Source organism: Xenopus laevis, chromosome 2S, assembly GCF_017654675.1.
Source record: "Xenopus laevis strain J_2021 chromosome 2S, Xenopus_laevis_v10.1, whole genome shotgun sequence".
Lineage (NCBI taxonomy): Eukaryota > Metazoa > Chordata > Amphibia > Anura > Pipidae > Xenopus > Xenopus laevis.
Genome location: NC_054374.1, coordinates 20233051 through 20257917, shown reverse-complemented (window position 1 = coordinate 20257917; position 24867 = coordinate 20233051). Strand labels below are relative to the sequence as shown.

The 24867-nt window shown below is 40.0% G+C and overlaps 1 protein-coding gene across 8 annotated transcripts in view; it reads right to left on the bottom strand.

The window, feature by feature from the left end:
* itsn1.S (intersectin 1 S homeolog) overlaps nucleotides 1–24867 on the bottom strand; it is a 90357-nt gene that overhangs the window by 9483 nt on the left and 56007 nt on the right. For all 8 annotated transcript variants that reach the window (XM_041583418.1, XM_041583422.1, XM_041583419.1 and 5 more), the window contains 12 exons: nucleotides 24517–24722; nucleotides 23494–23576; nucleotides 19959–20125; nucleotides 19088–19133; nucleotides 18774–18895; nucleotides 16228–16345; nucleotides 15011–15202; nucleotides 5737–5858; nucleotides 4282–4388; nucleotides 2843–3026; nucleotides 1681–1779; nucleotides 730–897 (listed from right to left, as the gene is read on the bottom strand). In XM_041583418.1, coding sequence (XP_041439352.1) covers nucleotides 730–897; nucleotides 1681–1779; nucleotides 2843–3026; nucleotides 4282–4388; nucleotides 5737–5858; nucleotides 15011–15202; nucleotides 16228–16345; nucleotides 18774–18895; nucleotides 19088–19133; nucleotides 19959–20125; nucleotides 23494–23576; nucleotides 24517–24722 — 1614 coding nt within the window. The remainder of the gene's footprint in view (nucleotides 1–729; nucleotides 898–1680; nucleotides 1780–2842; nucleotides 3027–4281; nucleotides 4389–5736; nucleotides 5859–15010; nucleotides 15203–16227; nucleotides 16346–18773; nucleotides 18896–19087; nucleotides 19134–19958; nucleotides 20126–23493; nucleotides 23577–24516; nucleotides 24723–24867) is intronic.

Genomic DNA, 24867 nt, shown 5'->3' with positions numbered 1-24867 from the left:
CGCATGCGCAGTTGTTATGAAACAGAAAATTGCTCCAAATGCGCATGTGCCGCCACTCCAGTCTCAATCTGAAGATTTCCGTAGAGAAGAAGATGGCGCCTGTGAACTCCGATGCCTGAATCTGCACCAGGGGGTAAGTAAAACGTTAGGGGCATTTGCCCGGGGTAACACTTAGGTTGGGGGGTCTATGTAGGATAGGGGTTTTTTTTTTAACTTTAGGGTTGAATTCTCCTTTAACTACTCATTCCCGGGGTAAGAAAACGGTGGCTAGAGCAACTGACTTGTTGAGTAATCATTGATACTCATCTGAGCAGCTTCTTCAGTTCAGCTAACTAGTACTGAAGAAACTGCTCAGAAGAATAGTGAAACGTCTTTAATGATTACTCATCAAGTCCAGTTGCTATAGATTTACTACTAGATATACCATGACCTTGATAAATAAAAACGTTCATAGACAAATCGAAGTTCTAGTGTCAGCTGAAGGGCCACCAGTTTAACACCTCTTGTTACAGAAAAGATATCCCTTTCATGGCTTCCATTCCTACCCCTATTTGGAGCCCTTTAGCTGAATAGTGGACAAAATGCTGCTAAATAAAAAATACTGCTACATGGCCCTTTAGCTAAATATTGTATAAAGCATTGCCTCCCTACACTAACGTAATGCCCTTTAGCAGAGTATACTATTGTATAAAGTGCTGCCTTCAAGCCCTTGTGCACTACTGGACGTACCTCAGATAAACCCTCACACTGAACGTGCGCCTGAATCCACTCCAGCCGGTCAGAGTTCTCCTTCTCGCGAACCCCTTCATTCACTTGAGAACATAATTCTTCTGCTTTTTCTAGGGCTTGTTTCAGATGGCTGTGGTCAGGGTGATTTTCAGGGGTATTTTCAATAATCTGTATGTCAGAGCAAAAAAAATGATAAGGACTGATAACATATAAGTGTTTTTCTCTGTGTATTTCTGAAATGTTGTGTATAAGAGCCATACTTCTCACTCAGCTCAGCAAGAGGCCCACCAGGCTCAAGGATTGGAGAGGTTGATGTTTTCTGATGCAGTGACATTACATTTGCACTGGGGCAAAGTCTAGTTCTTTATCTTAGAAGTGTAACAGGTGATGTGTTTTATACCATGCTGAGTTCCAGTTAGAAACAGAAATCTTTTCCCTAGCAGCTCGTATGATACACGCTTATTTTCTAGATTTCCCTAATTACCTGGAAACAGAGTGATAACACTGCATATTATGTGCAACTTTCTTGCCTCAGTTGATTTATTCTCATTTGTCAGCACTATATGATGGTAAAAAAAAAATGTTCATGGATGAATTTGGAAGAGTCCACTCCACCTCCACTTATCAGTAATAACTTGCACTCGGTGCTTGGGCAGCCATAATACAAATTCTTAGTGGGAGGGGCTGGAGCGGCAGAGGGCAATAGCCATTTGATGCTTTCAATTAAAGACAGAAGCGGAGTTATGGCCATTTTAGAAAAAAAGAAAGTTAACCTACATTTTTTTTTTTTTTTTTATTAAAGTTTTATTGGGTTTTACAAAAACAAGCAAGATATAACATTTGTCCATTGAAGGACTATAACACAAACTTATACAGCTTAGAGAGTTAGGTGTCCTAGAAGAATTTGATGATGGAGAATACACCTAAGCTGTTATTAGAACTAAAACCTACATTTTTTATGATGAGCGGGTATCTGGTAACTCGTTGCATAGGTTTAAGAAGAAAGCTGGACAGAGGCATTCCTTTACACCGGGGATCCATTGCGAGCCTCTGAAAAGACACGTTTAAAATAGTAAGAAATAATTTGTATAAAATGCCAATGTCCCTGCAACAACCTCTAGAGTCTAAATCAGTGATCCCCAACCAGTGGCTCATGAGAAACATGCTGCTCACCAACCCCTTGGATGTTGCTCCCAGTGGCCTCAAAGCAGGTGATTATTTTTCAATTCCAGGCTTGGAGGCAAGTTTTGGAGCCATAAAAAACAGTTGTACTGCCAAACAAACCTCCTGTAGGCTACCAGTCCATATAAGGGCTACCAAATAGTCAATCACATCACTTATTTTGAACCACCCAGGGAGTTGCTCCCCAACTGTTTTGACATCTGAATGTTGCTCAAGATTTAAAAAGGTTGGAAAGCCCCAGTAGATCCTTGGTTTTTTGAGGTTTTTGTTTAAAGTCCTGTTTTGAGGTCCGGCATTTGGTCTGAGGCTTCCTTATGTCATAACAAGGTTTCAGATAAGAAAACATCTCAGTCATTTAGACATAGCTCCAAGAATGTCTAAGACAGCAAACAAGTGTTCAAATCTCACCATATCAAATCTCATCCTATAGCATTTTCAAATGGCTGCTTCCATTTACACCAGATGTTGGCACCTTTAAAGGCACCCAATCAAAATTTTCAGATTTGGCCAATCAACGAGCCAACTGTTATCCAAGTCTTTCGTCAATATTGGTTGGCTCGTCTTCCACCACACACACTGAATATCGTACGGAATGAAGATCCATAAGATAATATCTGTGCGTCTATGGTCACCTTAAAGGTTCTAAAAAGTCTGGAGAGCCAAAGATTGCATACAACTATTGATGTAATTGAGGATATTGATATTTGCTTTCCCAGGAGAGAACCATTTAACTTGCAGAAGGTACAGCAGACTATTCCAGGCTCCACATGGGGAGCAGCAATGCACATTAAGAGAAGTTTGGTAATGAATGATGGCTTTCTGGATTTTAGTGAAGCATTTTAAAGGCCAGGTCTTGACAGAGCTGAAATAATACCCTTTGTCTGTCCCTGCTTTGTGCATTTATTTGAGGGGGGGCATTTGAACGACTTACTTTCAAAAACTCCTTGAACTCGGGCACCTCGTCTGTTTTCTGTTGAATGAGAGCGGCCCCATTGAGCTGACAGCTGCAGAATCGGATGTACGGCTGCATGTGTGGCAACTGGGCCGTCAGGATGTCCCCGATCATCTTCACCGGCATCTTTTCCCCAGACATTTTCTTCCGAACTCGCAAAGCCCTGGGAGTAACAGACAGCAAATTCAGAATTCAGAACATAAATGTCAAACTTTACAAATTCTAATTGTTCTACATTGTTTCAATTTCACACCAGTCGGGGCATCAGCCAGATCAATGCATCTCATGATTCACAATACTTATATAATATGTACCATATTGGTGTACAACCTGCACATGGACGCACTATTACAGTGACTCTGCTAGGGGTATACTCATACTGACTGACTGGGCTGACTCATACAGGCTGCCTAACTTTCTGTACAGGTGCCTCCAGGTATCATGGAAGCTCCCATTCACATTAGCTATTAAAGGAGAACTAAACATTAAAAATGAATGTGGCTAAAAATGGCATATTTTACATACTGAACTTATTGCACGAGGCTAAAGTTTCAGCTTGTCAATAGCAGCAATGATCCAGGACTTCAAACTTGTCACAGGGGGTCACCATCTTGGAAAGTGTCTGTGACACTCACATGCTCAGTGGGCTCTGAGCAGCTGTTGAGGAGCTAAACTTAGGGCTCGTCACTAATTATCAAACAGAAAATGAGGTTGGTCTGTAATATAAGCTGATGCTACAGGACTGATTATTAAATTCTGATGCTAATTGCACTGGTTTCTGTGCTGCCATGTAGTAATTATCTGTATTAATTACTAATCAGCCTTATATTGTGACATTTCTATTCTATGTGTACTGTATATTGTGAGTGGGTCCCTAAGCTCAGTAAGTGACAGCAGCACAGAGCATGTGCAGTGAATCAGCAGAAAAGAAGATGGGGAGCTACTGGGGCATTTTTGGAGACACAGATCTTTACTGCTAAAGGGCTGTGGTTGCCTTAGGCTGGTAAAGAAGCACAAAACATAATGTACAACATTTCTAGCTACTTCTTTGGTTAGGCTTTAGTTCTCCTTTAAAGTTTCTAAGAGTCATCTGATGTTTCTCTGGTCAGTTCTAGGCATAGCAACATCACAGGACCTTTCCTTTCTCAGGAAATTAATTTTAAGCCAAATGTAGCCAGTCGGACAAAATTACCAGCAGGTGGCACCGTTGTTTCAAATTCATCTGAAAACTGCTAATATCTTGAAAGCCAGAAAACAACATAATGAATGTAAATGGCAAATGTGCTAAGAAGAGCGCTCTGATCAATTTTATATTATCCTGAGGGTTTACATTTCTTTTTAAAGCCGAGGAAAAGCATCGGTACAACTCTTGAGAAGACCAAAAGAATATTCTGTGTAAAGTGCACAGAGAATCTTACTTGAGGAGTTTGATATTGCACATGATCAGCTCCTTCCAATTGACAAAAATCATGGCGACTTCTTTCTCGGTCAGTAAGTCCGATTCCAGCAGGGGCTTTTGGAATGTCTGTGATGTACAGGAGGAAACAGGGTGCACTGTTAATTGCCGGACATAAATAGCAGTAATGGGTACTAGCACTACTGATAGCACAATCCAAGCTGAAGTGACACCATCCTGCCTGGCAAGAAATAAACAGCTGCCCATAAGAACTGTGTATCATTAACTTAGTACAGGTATGGTCCTGTTATCTAGAATGCTGGGGGATTTTCAGATAATGGATCTTTCCATAATTTGGCTACTTTAAAGTGATTCTTTTGGGATTTTTATGGTGTGGTTTTTATTTCTACAATACAAATAATTACTTCACTCTAATGTCCTTCCTGAACCAATAAGTGTATTTTTTAGTTGTAATATTGGTGTAGGTGCATCTCAGGTCATTATGCCTGGTCATGTGCTTTCAGAAAGAGCCAGCGCTTCAGGATGGAACTGCTTTCAGGCAGGTTATTGTTTCTCCTACTCAATGTAAATGAAGGAGTCACAGTGGGACCTAGATTTTACTATTGCTGTTCTTATATCTACCAGGCAGCTGTTATCCCGTGTTAGGGAGCCGCAATATTGTTACATTCCCATTGTTCTGTTGTTAAGATGCTCGGGGGGTTAATATAACTCAAATTTGCAGTACAGTAGTGCTTTTTCAAGTATATGAAGTTTATCAGAGCATAAGTCACATGACTGGGGGCTCCTGAGAAGCAGACAATATGTATAGCCCCATGTCAGATTTCAAAATTAAATATAAAAATTCTTTTTGAAAAATGGATTTCAGTGCAGAAGTCTGTTGGAGTAGCTCTATTAACTGATGCATTAAAAAAACAAAAGCAAAAAAAACATGTTTTGCCATGACAATATCCCTTTAAGTCTACTGTAAAATCATGTAAACATTAAATAAACCCAATAGGCTGGTTCTGCTTCCAAATAAGGATTAATTATATCTTAGTTGGGATCAAGTACAAGCTACTTTTTTATTATTACAGAGAAAAAGGAAATCATTTTTAAAAATTTGATTTGGATAAAATGAAGTCTATGGGAGAAGGCCTTTCTGTAATTCAGAGCTTTCTGGATAACAGCTCCTATACCTGTACTTGCACTTTCAAGCACCTTTTAACAACATCAATGACTTGAGCTAGAAATAAACCCATACTAAACAATAGAGTCAGCTGCTCAGTTAGAAAATATTATCAGAACACCTTTTATGAATGCCGTATCTTTGCCTCTACATCAACAGACAATGGCTCCACAGGTGTCTGGGATGGGTCATTACCACCAGGCATACAGTATCTTGAAACAGGCCACTTGCAAGATGGATAATGGTCTTCAAATTGCTCAGGTGTGAGCCTTACACTACTAGTAGAATTACCTCTGTGACTAATTGTAAGTCATTGACATAGTTCTCCTCTGTAACTATGAGTTCGTGAATGTACCCTTGTCTCTTCCTCTCGGTGGGACTCAGCATGTCCAGAAGGTGAAGATCTGCACACCCTGCAAATGTAAAGACAGAGCATTGCAGAAGACCGAGACAAAAGTGCAGGCAGTGAGGTCAAACATGGTTGCCCATGGCTGGATTACAACACTAGAGAGAGCCTCAATGAATTTTGGAGATGAAGCAGTAAAGCAGGGTAAATTCGGACATAAATATATCAGTATAAGATGCAAACTCAGCCCCTTGAGTCCTAATCTGAAATGTATTATTTGCCCGCGTGTGGGACCTTCCGGACAGCCTGCTGGACCAATATCTGGCCAAAAATGGTCAGACATTTACAGGGCAAGTTAGAAAATTCAGAGTGGAGTCAAATGATTAGATCAGTCTAATCTGCCCAAGCACTCGGATTAGGGTTGCCACCTGGCTGGTATTTTACCGGCCTGGTTAGTAAAAATGTTGCTTGATGCCAATATTATTTATAGGGAAAAAAACATAAAAATATAGGAAGGCTGGTACTTTTTTTTTTCAGGAAAGGTGGCAACCCGAACTCATATCCAAGTCAGGCAAAGATTTGCTACACTTCTCCACCTTGACATAAAGAGCAGATCTTTACACATAGGCCCAGCTTTTCTCTTCAGTACATCATGTCTTATATCATGTCTTTCCATTAATACAAGCCTCTATACCAGTTTACCAGTTGCAGAGTTTAAGATTATTTCTTCAAGTCCAAAAAACACCTATAGCCAATCAGCATTGAATAACATCCAAATAACTGAAATACAGTATAAGGCTCATTAGACCTTCTTGCTTCATTTTTAATGCTCATTGCAGCTGTTTGAGGCTAGAAGGATCCTACTGGAATACAATACAGGAAGATATAGTTGATATTTACGGTCATTCCACTTCACGCGGCCAACAATTCCAAATCTGCACAGAGTAGCTGTTCCTCCCCATTGAGTGGAAGTCATTACCCCCCTGTCCCTATCTTCGGGAAGAGAGCGGCGTATCCGCGTATGCACAGTTGGCACAATCTTCGGGACCCGTACAACTGTGCATGCTCCGAAAGCCACGAACGTTTACCGAAGAGAATTAGATGGCACCCGTGAACTCCAATGCCCTGTATCTGCAATGAGGGATTAGTCATAAATTAGGGGCATTTACCCAGGGTAACACCCAGGCTGGGCGGGAGGGGGAGGGGAATCTATGTAGGGTAGGGGATTTTAATAAAAAGGGTTTGGTTCTCCTTTAACCCTTTTCCAACCACCAGCATGAGACTCTGAGAATTACAGAACTAATACAAAGTGCAGAACGAATAGTCTCTCATATGTCTAAAACACACTATATTTCTATTATAAGGTCTCTGTTAAATTGTTTCATAGAATACTTTGGGCATGATTAATAAGAACCTTAAAAAGTCAGTCCTTAGAAGGGGGTGATAAGAATGCCGGGCAGTGGTTCAATGTTGCCTTCATCAGCCACAAAATGTTGCGCCATTTCTCTTTAGGCCAGTCATTTTGTTCTTAGGCAAATTGTAAGCTCTTCAGCACACTCTTTTTTTCAACAATGGGACTTTGCGGGGGACTCTGGCCAATAGCTTGGCTTCACATCTTCTAATTGTAACAGTATCACAGGTAACTTTAGACCTTCTTTGATCTTCCTGGAGTTGATCATTGGCTGAGTCTTTGCCATTTTGGCTCTTCTTCTCTCCATTCGAATGGCGGTTTTCCTTTTTCTTTTTCATTCATTCAATCATTTGAGATGAGCAGCCTGTAATTTTTTGCACTTCTTTATATGTTTTCCCCTCTCTCATCAACTGTTTAATCAAAGTTCTCTGTTCTTCTGAACAATGTCTGGAACAAGCCATTTGACTGAGATGTTCAGAGAGAAATGAACTATAACCAACACAACATTTGCTCCTTCCTTCCTTAAAGGGATACGGTCATGGGAAAACATGTTTTTTTCAAAACGCATCAGTTAATCGTGCTGCTCCAGCAGAATTCTGCACTGAAATCCATTTCTCAAAAGAGCAAACTGTTTTTTTATATTCAATTTTGAAATCTGACATGGGGCTAGACATTTTGTCACTTTCCCAGCTGCCCCTGGTCATGTGACTTGTGCCTGCACTTTAGGAGAGAAATGCTTTCTGGCAGGCTGCTGTTTCTCCTTCTCAATGTAACTGAATGTGTCTCAGTGAGACATGGGTTTTTACTATTGAGTGTTGTTCTTAGATCTACCAGGCAGCTGTTATCTTGTGTTAGGGAGCTGCTATCTGTTTACCTTCCCATTATTCTTTTGTTTGGCTGCTGGGGGGAAAAGGGAGGGGGTGATATCACTCTAACTTGCAGTACAGCAGTAAAGAGTGATTAAAGTTTATCAAAGCACAAGTCACATGACTTGGGGCAGCTGGAAAATTGACAATATGTCTAGCCCAATGTCAGATTTCAAAATTGAATATAAAAAAAAAAAAAGTTTGCTCTTTTAATTAATGTATTTCAGTGCAGAATTCTGCTGGAGCAGCACTATTAACTGATTCATTTTGAAAAATGTTTTTTCCCCAAGACAGTATCCCTTTAAATAAGGGCCAGAGTTGACTGCTGTTTTTTTCACAGAATGAATGACCTCACTAATTGAACTCCACACTGTTATTATTTGGAACAAGCCTCAAATATTCTCTGTAAATGATATCCTTAGTGATGTCATCAGTACTAATTGCTACTCAGTGATGTCATTTCTGGCATATGACTGACACTTTTGTATCTTAATAAATAACGTTCCCTTTTGTAAAATATGGTGACACTACACGTTACCTTGAAGTTGAAGTTACCACGATCTGTACAAAAGCACTCAAAAGAAAACTTTCTACCGATTGCGACAAGGACCAAAATGCAAATGTGAATGCACAACACGTATATAGGTGTACACTGCTAGGGTGCAAAAAGCTCAAGCAATTGTATGTAAGCACATCAAAGGCTCACACTCACAGGATTAATTATCAAAGTGATAAAGGCTAGTGTATTAGCCAAAACATTATTTGTTTTTGCCTAATAAATACCCTTTTTTCCATCAATAAGTCCTGTGAGTGCGAGCCTTTGATGTGCATATATATATATATATATATATCTATAAATATCTATACATATATATATATCTATAAATATCTATACATATATATATATATATATATATATATATAAATATCTATACATATATATATATATATATATATATATAAATATCTATACATATATATATATATATATATATATATATATATCTATACATATATATATATATATATATAAATATCTATACATATATATATATATATATAAATATCTATACATATATATATATATATATATATATATATATATAAAAATATCTATACATATATATATATATATATATATATACATATATATATATATATATATATATATATATATATATATAAATATCTATACATCTATTAATATCTATAACCAGAAGGCTGACAATCAGAAACACAGACATTCAGATCTCAGTTTTATAAGAAGAGTTTAATTATCTATACATGTAACGGTTTGTAAAGGCTTGTTTTACAGTTGTTAAAGCTGTAGGGTTTATATATTTATATATTTTACATTCATATCAGGACAAATTGAGGTGCGGTGGAATAATGTACTTTAATCATCTTGCACAACTGAAAAAAACAAGGGTGGGGGAGCGCCTGGAAGGCTTTCAGCACTAGCAGCAACGTGGAGGGGCCGTCATAGAACGGAAATAATGCAAGTGTTTTTGGCTGTATTCCAACCAGCGTCGGACTGGGGGACCCGGGGCCCACCAGGGCAGTTTTCTCAGGGACCCCCCACCCCACTGCTGCCCCGCGTTTGCGCATGTGTTTTTGCCGCAACCGTCCGAAGAAGGGAGGTCGCTGCAGGAAAAAGAGCAGGGAGTGGATTTGGCTCGGCAGGGCCCACCAGGTTTTTTCCCAGTGTCCCGCCAGCCCAGTCTGACCCTGATTCCACCTGCTGTTTTAACTCCTAAACAAGTTTGTTTGTTTCATTGGTAAATTCTGGTGAAACAGTTAATGGACGGTACGAGAATGAAACAACACCGTAAGCTGCGAATGGGGAAAATTTTACAAAACTTCCACGGTTCTAGTAATTAATAAGATAATTAAAAAACAAAAAAGATGTAAACATTGCAATTACCTCCAGGTTAAAAATAGTGTATACATTCTTTGTCATGAGTTACATTACAAAAACAAACAAGGAAATGACCCTCGGAGGGGGAAACATACCCCTCAGACATAAGAGCAAATACTTATTTAGAATGGATGGGGAGGGGGGGACCCAGAGAGACTGTATAAATGAACACTGGTGAAACTATCCTCAAGAAGAGTAAAAAATTATAATATATAATATATATATTTATATGACAGTAAAAAACAGGGATGCATGTATTCAACTATATGTGCAAAATAGAACGGTATAATTATAACAGTATTATACACTCCTTCTATGCCATAAATACTTGAAGCACTGAACGTGTCAAGGAGCTTAGTCCATTGCACGCGAAGGAACCGGCTCTTCTGCATTTGAAAAGCGCCGCTACAAAGACAAGACAGGGCAACCGTCAGCACCTGTAGCACTTGTGGAACTTAAAATTCATTGCACCCACTCCTCAAATAACGTAGGGCTACTACGTGTATGGCATGCGTGGGTTCAGCCTCAATCAGTTGGATACCAGCGAGTATCAGCCAATGTATGGCAGCCATAGAGAAGAATTAAAGCATAAAAAATGAGACTAGAAAGGTTACGTTGTCTATTTTAGGCATCTGTATTAGCTTAAAGCCCTTTAGCAGTAAAGATCTGTGTCTCCAAAGATGCCCCAATAGCTCCCCATCTTTTTTTCTGCTGATTCACTGCACATGCTCTGTGCTGCTGTCACTTACTGACAGTGGCATAACTAGATATTACTGGGCCCCACAGCAAATAATTTTTCAGGCCCCCAATATGTCTAGAAGTTGACTGGTTTTACCAATATTTATTGAAATTGTATATGATTTAGGGCATCATGGGGCCCCGATACCTCCTGGGCCCCCCTGCAGCCGCAGGGTCTGCTTCCTCTGTAGTTACGCCCCTGCTTACTGAGCTCAGGGACCCACTCACATTGTGCATTGAATCATTTATTTAAATCATTTATTTCAGCAGAAAATGGCAGTAGCTTTCGGGGTCAACTCCTTCCTCAGGTCCATTTTTTGCACCAGAGGAAGGGGTTGACGCCGAAAGCTTGTACCATTTTCTGCTGAAATAAATGATTTAAAGGCAGTGTCAAAAGTTAAGCACCCCAAAGCGATCGCATGAGCTTACCTGAAACCCCGGGCCGGTGCTCCTATCCGGATAAAACTGCACCGGGCCGGGATTCTTCCAGCGAGCACCACAGAGCGATTGTCTTCCTGCTTCTTCTTTCTTCAAATATCCCGGGGCAGACCCATGAGCAGTAGAATGATATAGCTGACTTTTTCGTCGGCTTTTCGATCTACCGAGCATGCGCAGCCGCGAGAAAAAAGAAGAAGCCGGAAGACAATCGCTCTGTGGTGTTCGCAGGAAGAGTGCAGTTTTCTTCTGATAGGAGCACAGGCCCAGGGTTTCAGGTAAGTAGATACAATCACTTTCGGGGTGCCTAACTTTTGGCAACCCCAAGTATAACAGGACTTTCCTTCTCCTTTAACTAAAACACTTTATTAGTATTGTCCTGTAGTGCTTTCGTTGTACAGTGACAGCTCTAGATCAGTTTAACAGAGCCACAAAAAGTCAGTTTACCTAAGAACCAAGTGAACCTCAGCAGCTTGACTGGAGACGGGTTGCAGTTCCACAACTGATACAGGTAGGGAGGTAACCCAGCCATGACTTCACACTTGAATCTACATGGACTATTCCTATTATCACTGTACTGTATGTTAACATACTTTGGCTATAATGAGAACTAACACTGAACACATGAAGACTAATAATGGAAATAAAAAAACATTTTGGACACATTATTAATAGCACATGCAGCATTCCTTGATAGTGGGTCTTTTTGCATAAAAACAGGTTGCAATAAAACCTTTTCATCGCGTTGTACCCCCCCCCCTTTTACTTGAACTTAAAATGTTTGCAGGGATAAAAACCATCTAAAAATACTAAAATCAATGGCAAAGCACCAGTTAAAAGAAATACTATTTGCATTTGTTTCTAGGACGGAGAAAGCCACAAAAGGACCCACTATCCGCTAAACTCTGAAATTTTGCTTGTGGGTGTGCAGATACAACATTGTGGTGCCATGCATTGAATAGGAGGTACAACTGCTGTGCAGCATTCTTCTAGTCACAAGGCAGTAGGTGATCATGCTGGAAGCCACATGATCAAGGCTGCATCTCCCATCATCCCTCGGGGCAGTGAAATGGGGATAGTGGGTCTCTTTGAGGACTTTCAAGCCTGAGTAGGGGGATGGACAACATATGATTCCTGAAAAAGGAGGAAAACAACACATAAGCAAAACCAAAAAAAGGGAAAAACAAAAATGATAAAAAAAAATAAAAAAAAATTAGGAACTTTTAACAATAATGTTTCGGGCACGGTGCAAATAAAATGGAAAAAGAAAAGAGGGGAAAAAATGTTGCATGCAACACATAGGGAGTGAAGTAATGCTGGGAGTGAGTTCCGACTACAGAGTAAAAAAACAATGAACCTTGCTGGTTTTGAGTCAGAGCTGAGGATCCGTCAATTAGATCCCATGCATTTGAGGTTTATGTGTATAAATGTACAGACATTTATTATTCGGGAAGCACTGAATCCAGGATTCGGTTCGGGATTCAGCCTTTTCAGCAGGATTCGGATTCGGCTGAATCCTTCTGCCCGGCCAAACTGAATCGTAATTTGCATATGCAAATTAGGGGCAGGGAGGGAAATCGTGTAACTGTTTGTCACGAAACAAGTAAGTAAAAAATGCTTTCCCCTTCCCATATGCAAATTAGGATTCGGATTGGGTTCGGTATGCGCCATTTCGCGAAGTATTAGTAATAGTGGATTCGGTGCATCCCTATTTATAATGCCGAGCCGCTTGCTTTATATTTACACAATTAGTTAGGAGGGCTTAGTCACTGATCCGTGTAGGTACATTCCTACACATGGTGGGATCAGCCCTGCACACTGTGTTTATCATATCTTCCCCTAGTTAAAAGAGAATGCACATTGGACGCATAATAATCATGGCTGCCAAATATTCAGCAACCCTAAGCACAGCCGCAAAGATACCTGTTTAATGGGGCACGTTCAGGTGGTATTTGGGGAACAGGGTAAATAAAGAGAAATTACATTTCATAATTATCCACTTCTTGTCTATAACTAACCAGCATGACTTGGTCTATTAAAGGAAGAGGAAATAGCGACACCCTATGTGGACTTGTATGAGAATGAAACAAGGTTTCCTGGGATCTAGCGGCACCGTGTATTTCTATTCGACTTTATATACAATGCCTTGTAGGATCAGGAAACACTGCAATGTCTCTATAATTAGGGATGCACTCAATCCAGGATTCGGTTCAGGATTTCAGCAGAATTCGGATTCGGCCGAATCCTTGTGCCTGGCCGAACCTAATCCTAATTTTCATATGTAAATTAGGGACGGGTAAGGAAATCACGTGACTTTTCATCACAATAGAAGATTTTTTTCCACTTTTTCTTTCCTGCCCTTAATTTGCATATGCAAATTAGGATTCGGTTCGGTATTCAGCCGAATCTTTCATCCAAGGATTCGGGCATTCGCCTGAATCCCAAATAGTGAATTCGGTGCATCCCTATCTATAATGCACACACACACAGCCATCACGACCCCTTTATATAGGAAATCAGATTACTTCTATGGGAGATTCTTGAGGGAGCAACATGCTGCACTACAACGACTGATAGGACTGTGCGGGGGAAAAAATAGATGTCACATCTGCCTCTGATATTTAAAAAAAGAACAAATGCCTCAAATGAGACAGCTGCCTATCTATTGGAAACATTAGAAAATCCCACCAGCAGGAGATGGCCACATTGTGTTTTTAATTGCAGTGCTCCCCGTTGGGTTTGCATGGGCCCCTGTGCAACTGGATCATTTATTGGGGTGGCTGTAGATTGTATCAGCCCAGACTTACGTTTATGCCCATGTTTACCTACCCCTATAAACAGTGCACCTCTCACAGTACTTCTACCTCCTCTGTCAGATTATAAATGCTTTCAACTGAATTTGTTAAAGGAGAACTAAACCCTAAAAATTAATATGGCTAAAAACGCCATATTTTATATACTGAACTTGCACCAGCCTAAAGTTTCAGCTTGTCAATAGCAGCAATGATCCAGGACTTCAAACTTGTCACAGGGGGTCACCATCTTGGAAAGTGTCTGTGACACTCACATGCTCAGTGGGCTCTGAGCAGCTGTTGAGAAGCTAAGCTTAGGGCTCGTCACTAATTATCCAGCAGAAAATGAAGTCGGTCTGTAATATAAGCTGATGCTACAGGGCTGATTATTAAATTCTGATGCTAATTGCACTGGTTTCTGTGCTGCCATGTAGTAATTATCTGTATTAATTACTAATCAGCCTTATATTGTGACATTTCTATTCTATGTGTACTGTATATTGTGAGTGGGTCCCTAAGCTCAGTAAGTGACAGCAGCACAGAGCATGTGCAGTGAATCAGCAGAAAAGCAGATGGGGAGCTACTGGGGCATCTTTGGAGACACAGATCTTTATTGCTAAAGGGCTGTGGTTGCCTTGGGCTGGTACAGAAGCCCAAAACAACATTTCTAACTACTTCTTTAGTTAGGCTTTAGTTCTCCTTTAAAGCTGGGTTACCGGGAAGCAAGTCTGATCCTACAGGTGAGAGCACAGTAAACACTCGAATACATTCACATCTTTCCCTACAGTCGTATCATTAAAATAGGCTGCTGGTATGGCACCTACAGCTCTGCTCAAACTCAGCTGGGTTTTGCAGGATTCATTCTGAGCCTTTTTTTTCCCAAGGACAGTCACACTAAGGGACATGTAGAAGAAGGTCTTCAAAGAGACATATGTAAAAAGTAGCAGCGGTCAAAGCTTTGAACTCTGCAAAGAGCCGCAGAATCACAGCAATGCTGCATGTCGTTATTAACAAGTCAGGAAAGCTCTTGTTAATGAAATACGCCGTTGTGTTACTTACATTGCTGACTAGGATCCATGTCTGTCGTTAGTTTCACGTAGTTGGAGGGAAACAGACCAACATGGCCATTCAGTTCTCCTTTCCACCAGTCAGGGTCCTCTTTGTTCAGCACATTTATGACCTGACCTTTACTGAAGGCCAACTCGTCGTCATTCTGAGCGATATAATCGTACATCCCGATAACTTGGCATGCTGAAACGTAAGAGAAATTGTACAGTCAGAATACCTTTAACTCACTCAACCTGTCGGCTGTTGACAATTTTTTGCATCTTTATCCTTAAAGGGGAACTATCGCAAACATGAAAATTTAATATAGGCTTCATCATACTGAAATAAGAAACTTTCTAAATACAACCAATTAAATATTCTGCATCATTTCTGAATTAATCAAGTTTATCTTTATTATTCCTCTCTCTGCATCTGTTTCTCTTCATTCTGTCTTCATGCAGCAGTTGGATGTCGTTAATCATCGACGGTTAGATCCAATATATCTTATAGGGGGGCTTCCTTTCCTAGCAGATGAATTAGAGCTCACTCAAATAACTGATTCCAGTACAAACAAAAAAATAACTGCCTTTTGCACAAATTCTGCATGTAGAGAGACATGATGTCTGGAGATTTTACATCTTCTAGGCCAAAGGAGCCCCCCTATAAGATATAAAGATCCATGAATATCTGACACCCAACTCCTGAATAAAGAGAGAATGAAGAGAATCAGATGCTGAGAGAGGAATAGTGAAGATAAACGTGTTTATTTCAGAAATAGTACAGAATTTTTTTAATTGATTGTATTTAGAAAACTTCTTATTTCAGTATGATGAAGCTTATATTATATTTTCAATTTTGTGAGAGTTCCCCTTTAAAAGACCAGTTCCATGTAAAAATAAAAATGGGATAAATAGATAGTCTGTGCAAATAAAAAAAAGGTTTCTAATTTAATTAGTTAGCCAAATGTAATGTATAAAGGCTGGAGTGACTGGATGTGTAACATAATAGCCAGAACACTACTTCCTGCTTTTCCGCTCTCTAACTCTGAGTTAGTCAGTGACTTGAAGGGGGTCCACATGGGACATAATTGTTCAGTGAGTTTGCAATTGATCCTCAGAATTAAGCTCAGATTCAAAAGCAACAGATATGACCCATGTGCCTCCCCCCTCAAGTCACTGATACAGTGACACAAAATCATATGCAATCATGCAACTAACTGCTCAACTTACTGGGAGGCAAAGATGTTGATTTTGGTGGTTCTGTTGGTGTGCTTTTATTTGTACCAGGGCTCAAAAGCTTAACATAATTTGCTGGAAACCATCCAATCTGCCGTTTCTTCCCGCGGGCCTGCACAGACAACGGTATTGGTCAGACTCATGAACAATACATCAAAAGTAATGCCATAAAACAAGAGCTCCCTTTAATCTGAAAAGCTGAAGGAGATGTCATCACTCTAGTGAAATGTTTGACCTCAACTAAATATCATTATTCATATCTGCCAATTTAATATATTCTTTTTCTACAAAGGGTAAATTGTACAATGTAGTAAAAGGTTTGTCTCAGGATATACATTATGTGGCAATACGAGCACAAAAACAATTAGTCAGGAGTAAGGGATTTTAACTAGTGAGCAATTAAATGCAAACCTAACATCTCCATGTCAACTGTCGGTTGGAGTTGTATACTGATGAGCAGACAATGCAGTCTATGGGATAAAACACACATTACATTCTGACTAGCAAGTCTGGTTTGATAGATGCCAGGAGGATGCTGCCTGTAAAGTTTGGTGGAAAAGGAATAATAATAAAGGGCTGTTTTTCATGGTTTCGGCTATGGGCCTTTGCTCAAGGGAAAATGGAAAGGGGCCTTTCTTGTTACAGCACAATAATGTCCACTTATACAACGTAAATTATATATAGAATAAGAGTTTGATAAAATGCAATTGGAGGAACCGGACTGGCCTGCACACAGCCCTGACCTCTACAGGGCAACTGAATTGTAATATATACTGTATAAGTGCTCGAAGGATAGAAAAGCGGCTCTCCGGTTAAATGAGAAAGGTGGTTTATTCCAACAGGTCACTGACCAACATCACCAGACGCGTTTCAGGAATAACTCCCTTAATCATAAACCACTTTTCTCAGCCTATGATTAAGGGAGTTATTCCCGAAACGCGTCAGGTGATGTTGGTCAGTGACCTGTTGGAATAAACTTTCTCATTTAACCAGAGAGCCGCCATTCTATCCTTCGAGCAAATATTTTTTTTCAGTGGGAACACTAATGGCAGAGCACCCGGAATACTAAAATGGAGCTAGGGGGGTGAGTTTGGAGCTGCCTAAATCTCTTTTTTTTTATACTGTATATGATCTTGTGGATGAATGGAAGCAAATCCCAGCAACAATGTTCCAACATTCAGTGGAAATATGGAGGAGTAGAGGCCTATTTGTCACGTCTTCTTCTTAGTCCAAGCCTGACGTCTACTCCTGCCTTATACCCCAGCCTGCTACCTTACAAATCCAACAGAGAAAGACAATTAACAGTTTTACTAGTGAGTGTTTTTAGTGAGTGTTTGTATCTATGGGGGATGTTTTTTCCACTATTTTGGATTCGGCCGAACCCCTGAATCCTTCGCGAAAGATTCGGCTGAACCCCGAAGCAAATCCTTTGCATATGCAAATTAGGGGTGGGAAAAAATATTTTACTTCCTTGTTTTGTGACAAAGTCACGTGATCTCGCTCCCGTCCCTAATTTGCATATGCAAATTATGATTCAGATTCCGTTCGGCAGAAGGATTTGTCCGAATCCTGCTGAAAAAGGCCGAATCCTGAACCGAATCATGGATTCGGTGCATCCCTAGTTTTTTTCTAACAGACAGATTCCCATCCTGTGGAATCAGATATAATCTTGCTGGACCACCTCTAGAGCCACAAACCTATCAGGCTGGCACTGCTGCTGCATGGGGCTGTCACTTTGCCTCCCTATGTCTTTGTAATATCTTCTCTTTGTTTTTCCCCAGTCATCCTTCTCTGCACTCGTGTAAATTCACACTTCCTTTGGACATAACCTATCAACTTCATTTTTATTCACCAAGTTTCAATGTTTTTCTTCATATACATTTCAACTTTTATCTAGTTGTCTTGCACACTTTCCACCCTTCCATTTCTCATCCATTTCATCCCATTCCCATCAATAATCTTCTGTTTGTATCTTTCTTTATAAGTAGTCAAATAATAAACTCTCTCTCTCCATCCCTCTGTATGTTGTGGTAAGGCAACAGGAGCTTCCCAGGCCCACCCGCTCCCTGGCATTTCTGATGGTTGCACTTATCACTGTGCCATTATTTCTCAGTTTATGGATGTCCTTTTTGGTACATATCCATTTGGAGATTCTAAGGCTCATTGGAGTTTTTCCTCATCTGGCAGAAAAGCACCAGCGCTGCCTCTTGTGTGTAGACAATAAGAGAAATTCCATCTGCCCCATGAGCGACAGGGTTCCCTGGGAAATCCTTAAAGATGGTAGTGTGGGGTTTATCAGAAAACCGAAGTTCCTGGTTAGAGATTATATTCACTAGAGGTTGCCTTAAATATTACAAACCTCTAGCAAATTTAACTTTTCTTTCCCTTTAATTAAAGCAGATTAAACTTATTTACTGTGATGTACAACCTTCCTTTGCATCAGCGTGTGTGTGTGTGTGTGTGTGCGTGTGTGCCGAAGAGTGAATGATCCAAGGAGAAATGTAATGTACAAGCTGACATTGAGGCTTTATTATACTAACCTGCAACTCTCCTTCCCACCATCCTCCTGCATTCTTTTTCCGGATGAGGATAAGTTGGCCAGGAGCCAGTGTTAGCTGCTCAGGACCAGTTGCTGTATAAGATGCAATAACCTGGGCGATTTCTTGGAAAAGGGACATATAAGTAACAATTATAAAGAACTGGTTGATTTTTATATGGTTTAATATATTTATACATTTCATTACAAAATTTTAAAAAAAATTTGCAACGACATTATTATGGGTAACTGCCACAAACAATCGCATCAGTAGGAACATTTACATTTAGTTTTTGAAAGTAAAACTATGTAACACACCTGGTTTCTTTCCAAGACTTCCTGTCTTTCCTGCGCTTCCAGCAGCCTTGAGAAAAATAAGTTACATTTTAATCAAGCTTAAAAAGGATCAAAATGGCAACAAACACAAAAAAGTATGTTATGGGAACTATACAGGCTAAATTACATTGGTGTGTATGCTATCAGCTCTGCTGTTAATTCAACCAGACCATTTAGTTCTGTGGAGCCTTAGAGCAATGGTGTTCTAGCAGATATGTATCAATTCCCTGCAAACTGATCCCAATTAATGTGAATTTTTCAACAATTTAATTTGAAAAATTTAATTGGTTTGGTTTCCCACTAGCTCATTAACCCACTAACTTTTAGGGTAGGGACACACTGGGCGATTTGGGGAGATTTAGTCGCCTGGCGACTAATCGCTGCGACTTTCCACGACCAATCTTCCCCGAATGCCTCCCCTCGCTCTGCGCCTGGCTAAAATGAAAAATCGCCTGCGCTAATCACACGCGGCGATTCGTTTTCCGAAGTCGCCCGAAGTTTCCTCGTGAGGCAACTTCGGGCGACTTCGGAAAACGAATCGGCGCGTGTGATTAGCGCAGGCGATTTTTCATTTTAGCCAGGCGCAGAGCGAGGGGAGGCATTCGGGGAGAAAAGTCGCGGCGATTAGTCGCCAGGCGACTAAATCTCCCCAAATCGCCCAGTGTGTCCCAGCCCTAACTGTTAAAATTTTTTACATATTGCTCCGTAGCAGCAGCACTCGCCCCCGAAAGAGCATGCTCCCTGAGATTTAAAAAACAGGACAATTGTTACAAAAATATTAATAGTGGGTACAAAAACCTAGCTAGTAAACACTCACTTACAGTAACCAGTTATCGTTTATTGGTTCCTTTACCTCTGAGTCTTTGGGCCTCACATAGTTGGAAGGAAAAACTCCCGTCTTATCTCCCACAGTGCCAGTCCACCAGTCGCCATCTTTTTTAATCACCACAATCAGATCTCCTTGCTGAAACGTCAAGTCTCCCTGCTCGTTGCTCTCGTATGTGTACATGGCTATGAATTCTGTAATGATCAAATGTTAATTTTAGGGCTTTCGATGTAGAGAAAGGGATAAACAAGCAATTAACTTTTAGACATTCCATAAAACCACTGCCAAGGTGTAATGAATGTATATTGATCATGATGCTTACAAGTACATATTATTTCACAATAATTTTAAATAAATAACCCCACCAAAGTACCATCATCAAAACAAAGAGGGAGCAGTATAACAAAACTGAAGCTACTCCTTGTCTCTTAAAAAATATTCCCAAAGCATGCACGTACAAGTTTATTCTATATTATAAAAAATCAAACATTCCCCCTATAGCGCCTAACGCGTTTCATGCTTACCTAGCACTTAGTCATAGGCAATCTCTAGCAAGTCAGTTACTTCTGATCCTTAAGTACTGGCTCTCATAGGCCCTCCCCACCAGAGACGGAACTAGGTGGGGGCAGGCCCTGGTGCGGGCCGTGAGGCCGGGCCCCGCCCTCTTCCGTGCGCCGCTGCAGCGGCGCGCGTGACTGCCGGGGGGCGGGCCCTGGCCCAATTGCACCCCCTGCTCCCCTGGTAGTTATGCCACTGCTCCCCACAATAAAACCAATCACAGTCTAGCACACATGTTGCATATAACATCCATTAGAACCCGGGCTATTGGCTCAGTTTGTCAGTTGGTTAACATCATGTGATCTGTATATTACACAATCCATATTACAGGGTATTATAAATAAATATACAATATACAAAGTCATAAATATAATTATATATAGCAAGTAATTCAATCCAAGTGGCAGCCTGGTTTCTAAATGGAATATCCAGTATACTTCCCTTTTACGGAATTTTGTCAAAAAGTCTCCTCCTCTAGTACCTATTCTAATCTGTTCTATCCCTTGTATGGAGAAATATTTCAAGTTACTCTCGTTGCACTCTGCGAAGTGTCTAGTGACATTGGTTATGTTACTCAGCTTAATATTTTTTATCTGATTAATGTGTTCTCTAAAGATGGCCACAGATGCAAAGATCCAATCGTATGAACCATTCAGATCAAATAAAGTAGTTAAAGAACAGATCAGCCAATGTTCTGCCCCTGACAGCAATCGTACAATATCAGAAATTTTCTAACCTGTCCGATCGACCAAACGACCGATCTCTGCCGGACGAAAAATGTCAGGACTCTCCACACACGGTCCGAAAATCATACGAATCCTCGATTTGTACGATCGGATCTTTGCGTCTATGGCCAGCTTAATTTACTTTACTACAGCAATTAATGTATTGCTTGATCCTATATGTGCTATTAGTCACTGTCGAACAGAATTCCTGTGAGATCTTTAAGTAATTGCAAGTAACACAACAGCTATGTCCACACTTAAAGCAACCTATACATTTTAAAAATTCACCTTGTTTTTTGTGTTGTTTTTCTCAGTATAGGCTTGGAGACAAGAGGTCACCCAAAGTATGTGCCCGTCTCGCCTCATGGCTCACCCCCGGGGCCAGTGCATCACAAAAATCTCCATCCGCATACAGAATCGGCAAACACCTCTTTATCACCTTAACTATGCTTTTGTATTGTCTGCTATATCTTGTAATAAAAGATATTTTTAACAAAAAACAAAAACCATCAACAATATCTTTTATTACAAGATATAACAGACAATAATAAAGCATAGTTAAGGTGATCAAGAGGTTTTTGCAGATACTGTATGCGGATGGAGATTTTTGTGAAAATGACCAGCAGGTGGCGATGTTGTAACAAAATTCATTCATATTAACAGTACATGTATCCCTTAATATCTTGAAATAAAAACAAAATAAATAATGAATGTAAATTACAAAAGTGCTTAGAATAGCCCCCTGATCAATTTTACATTAACATATTTTAGCTTAAATAGATTATTACATTATAAACATTTTCATGATAAAAGTAATTCGGCACAAGTCCTATTCACTGCACACGTGTTTAACAATCGGATGTACTGCCCCTTTATGGCTTGTATATTTTCCATTTGCTTTTTATTTCCACAAGCCACTGTGAAGTTGCTGAACTAAACCTTGCCTATGCTGCTACTGGGAGGTAGTACACAGTAGTATTCGAACATTATGGTTGACTATGAAATTTTAAAAAATGAATAAAAGTATATAAAAAAAAATTAATGGGTTCTTTGTGTCATTCCGGTACAAAAATTCCATATGGACTGGCACTAGAGAAGTATAAGGGACAAAATTATAATGATTTAAGCAGTGATGAGGCCCCTAAATGTAATTTTTTATAACCTTGCAAGGGTGTACTATGAAGCCATTGGGACATGCACAGCACCCGCGGGTTGGCCCAGGTCCTGCACAAAATCTTCCGGTCCAAGCACTACCGGGCTTCCGGCGCCTACATTTATAGATTCGCGCCCGCCCCTTTTGTGGTGTCACTGCGGGACAGGTCTATACATAGAGGGAGAACAGCAGGCTGGGGTGATGTGGGTTGGGAGGGGAGTGGGTTAGGAATTCTTGACCTGCACACCACTAACAGCACCCTATAGCAGTGAAAACTCACCAAGTTTGCTTACAGCCTGCATCGAGACATACCATAAGTCTATACAGGTATGACACCTGTTATCCAGAATGCCTGGGACCTGGGGTTTTCCGGATAACGGAACTTCTGTAATTTGGGTCTTCATGCCTTAAGTCTACTAGAAATTCATTTAAACATTAAATAAACCCAATAGGCTGGTTTTGCTTCCAATAAGGATTAATTATATCTTAGTTGGGATCAAGTACAAGCTACTGTTTTATTATTACAGAGAAAAAAGGAAATCATTTTTAAAAATTTGAATCATTTGGATAAAACGGAGTCTATGGGAGACAGCCATTCCGTAATTCGGAGCTTTCTGGATATCGGGTTTCTGGATAAGAGATCCTATACCTGTACCAGCATAAGTACCCCCCCTGTATGAAGAATTCAGCTAAAAAACCTGAGGGTATACTAGAACTTTAAGCATAACATATTATTACTTTTGTGTGTTAACTTCTACAAAGCCTGCCAGAAAATTTGAGAGCATCCCAATACTCGAAGTGATCACAGGTTGGTTCAAGTTTTGTCCACTTCAAAGGGTGCAACATATGTCCAACCATGCTGATATATATATATATATATTGTTTTTATATACATATGCAGTCCTGTTTGGTGCACACAGATAATACTTAGTAATACTGCCTGGGTGCTGGTTATATTATGCCATATTATTTGCTACAAAACCAAACCGCACTCACAGGGCTTGTGCAAAATATGTTTTTTCAACATTTCGGCTCTTCAACATACATACAAATGTCATATGGAATTCAAGGAAAACGGTTTAATCTCTAGGATACACGTCTGACCCCACATAAGGCATGTTCTTACCTTCTCCTTGGGTTGCAGGTTTAAATGCTGGTGAGGAGACTCTCTTTAAACTCGCCGGACTTTCTGAAGATGTGGAATCAATGCTGCAGCGACAGGAAAACCAGGATCACAAACAAGTACAGTAAAGTAACAAAGACTTGTAATGCACAATGAGGAGACTTACAGGAGTGTATGTAAAGCATTAACCTTCAGTTTTAACTAGCCTTATGGAAACCACTATTTACTATAAAGTCACAAGCTAGTAACTTCAGTTGCATAATAGGCTGTGGTTCGGTAGGGACTGCATTATGCATTACATTCTTATAGTTTGTATGAGGTCACAGTCTAATTTCTACTATTGCCAAAATTATACACTTAGTGGGGCTCTTTCTTAATTAATTGAGCAATGGTTCTATGGAATCAGCAAAGTAGACTAAAATCAAGTTTCTTTCTTGAGGGCCATATTAGTATCAATTTGTATGTAAACACCAATGATCAAAACCAATAATAAACCAGTATCTGTAGAAATAAGTCAAATCAACTGGACTGTGTTTTTTTCTTGAAGACTTTTCACCAGTCATCCAACTGGCTTTCTCAATTCTGATTTGAGAGAGCCAACTGGCTGACTGGTGAAACGTCTTCAGGAAAAAAGAAAAAAACACAAAGTCCAGTTGATTTGACTTATTTCTGCAGATATACCATGACCTAAATGAATGAGAATCTTCACAAATATAATAAAGCCGCTGTGCAATGAATGACTCCTGACCATAGGTCAATATTTGCTGCTGAATAAGCCCTTCCAGACCTATCAAAAGGTGAAAGAGTTTGCCACAGATTACTAAACAGTTTATTTATTAAACTTCATGTTCACAAACAAAGATTTTTTTTAAAAAAAGTTGGATATCACCCAAAGAAGTCAGTTGAGCAACTTGGGAGACAGAGTCTGGCCATGGGCCTCCAGTGAGACAGCCCTGCAGTAGACCATTAAGTGGTTTTAAAAAAAAAAAAACCCTCTGCCCATAGTTTTACATAGGGTAAGCTTACCTTGTAGATTTCCTTAGTGGACCGGCTATAAGCTTTACATAGGATTTGGGAAACCAGCCCTTTTGACCTTGAACTTCCCCAAACCACCACATATCCTGCTGTTCAAGAACCGTGATAATATCATTTTTGTTAAAATTGAGATGGTTGTCCTTCTTTGCTCTCCACGGATACAAGGCTTGTGCCTGAAGACCTTCTACTTTTTCACCCTTTAAAAAAATATACACAAGGAAAGAGGAAAGCAAAGACATCAGCAAATACTTCTGATTGTTCTGTTTAAAGCTGAAGGCACATGGGACTTTTCTCCAATAGTTAAAAAAACAAAACAACAAAGTACTGTTTTATTACAGAAAA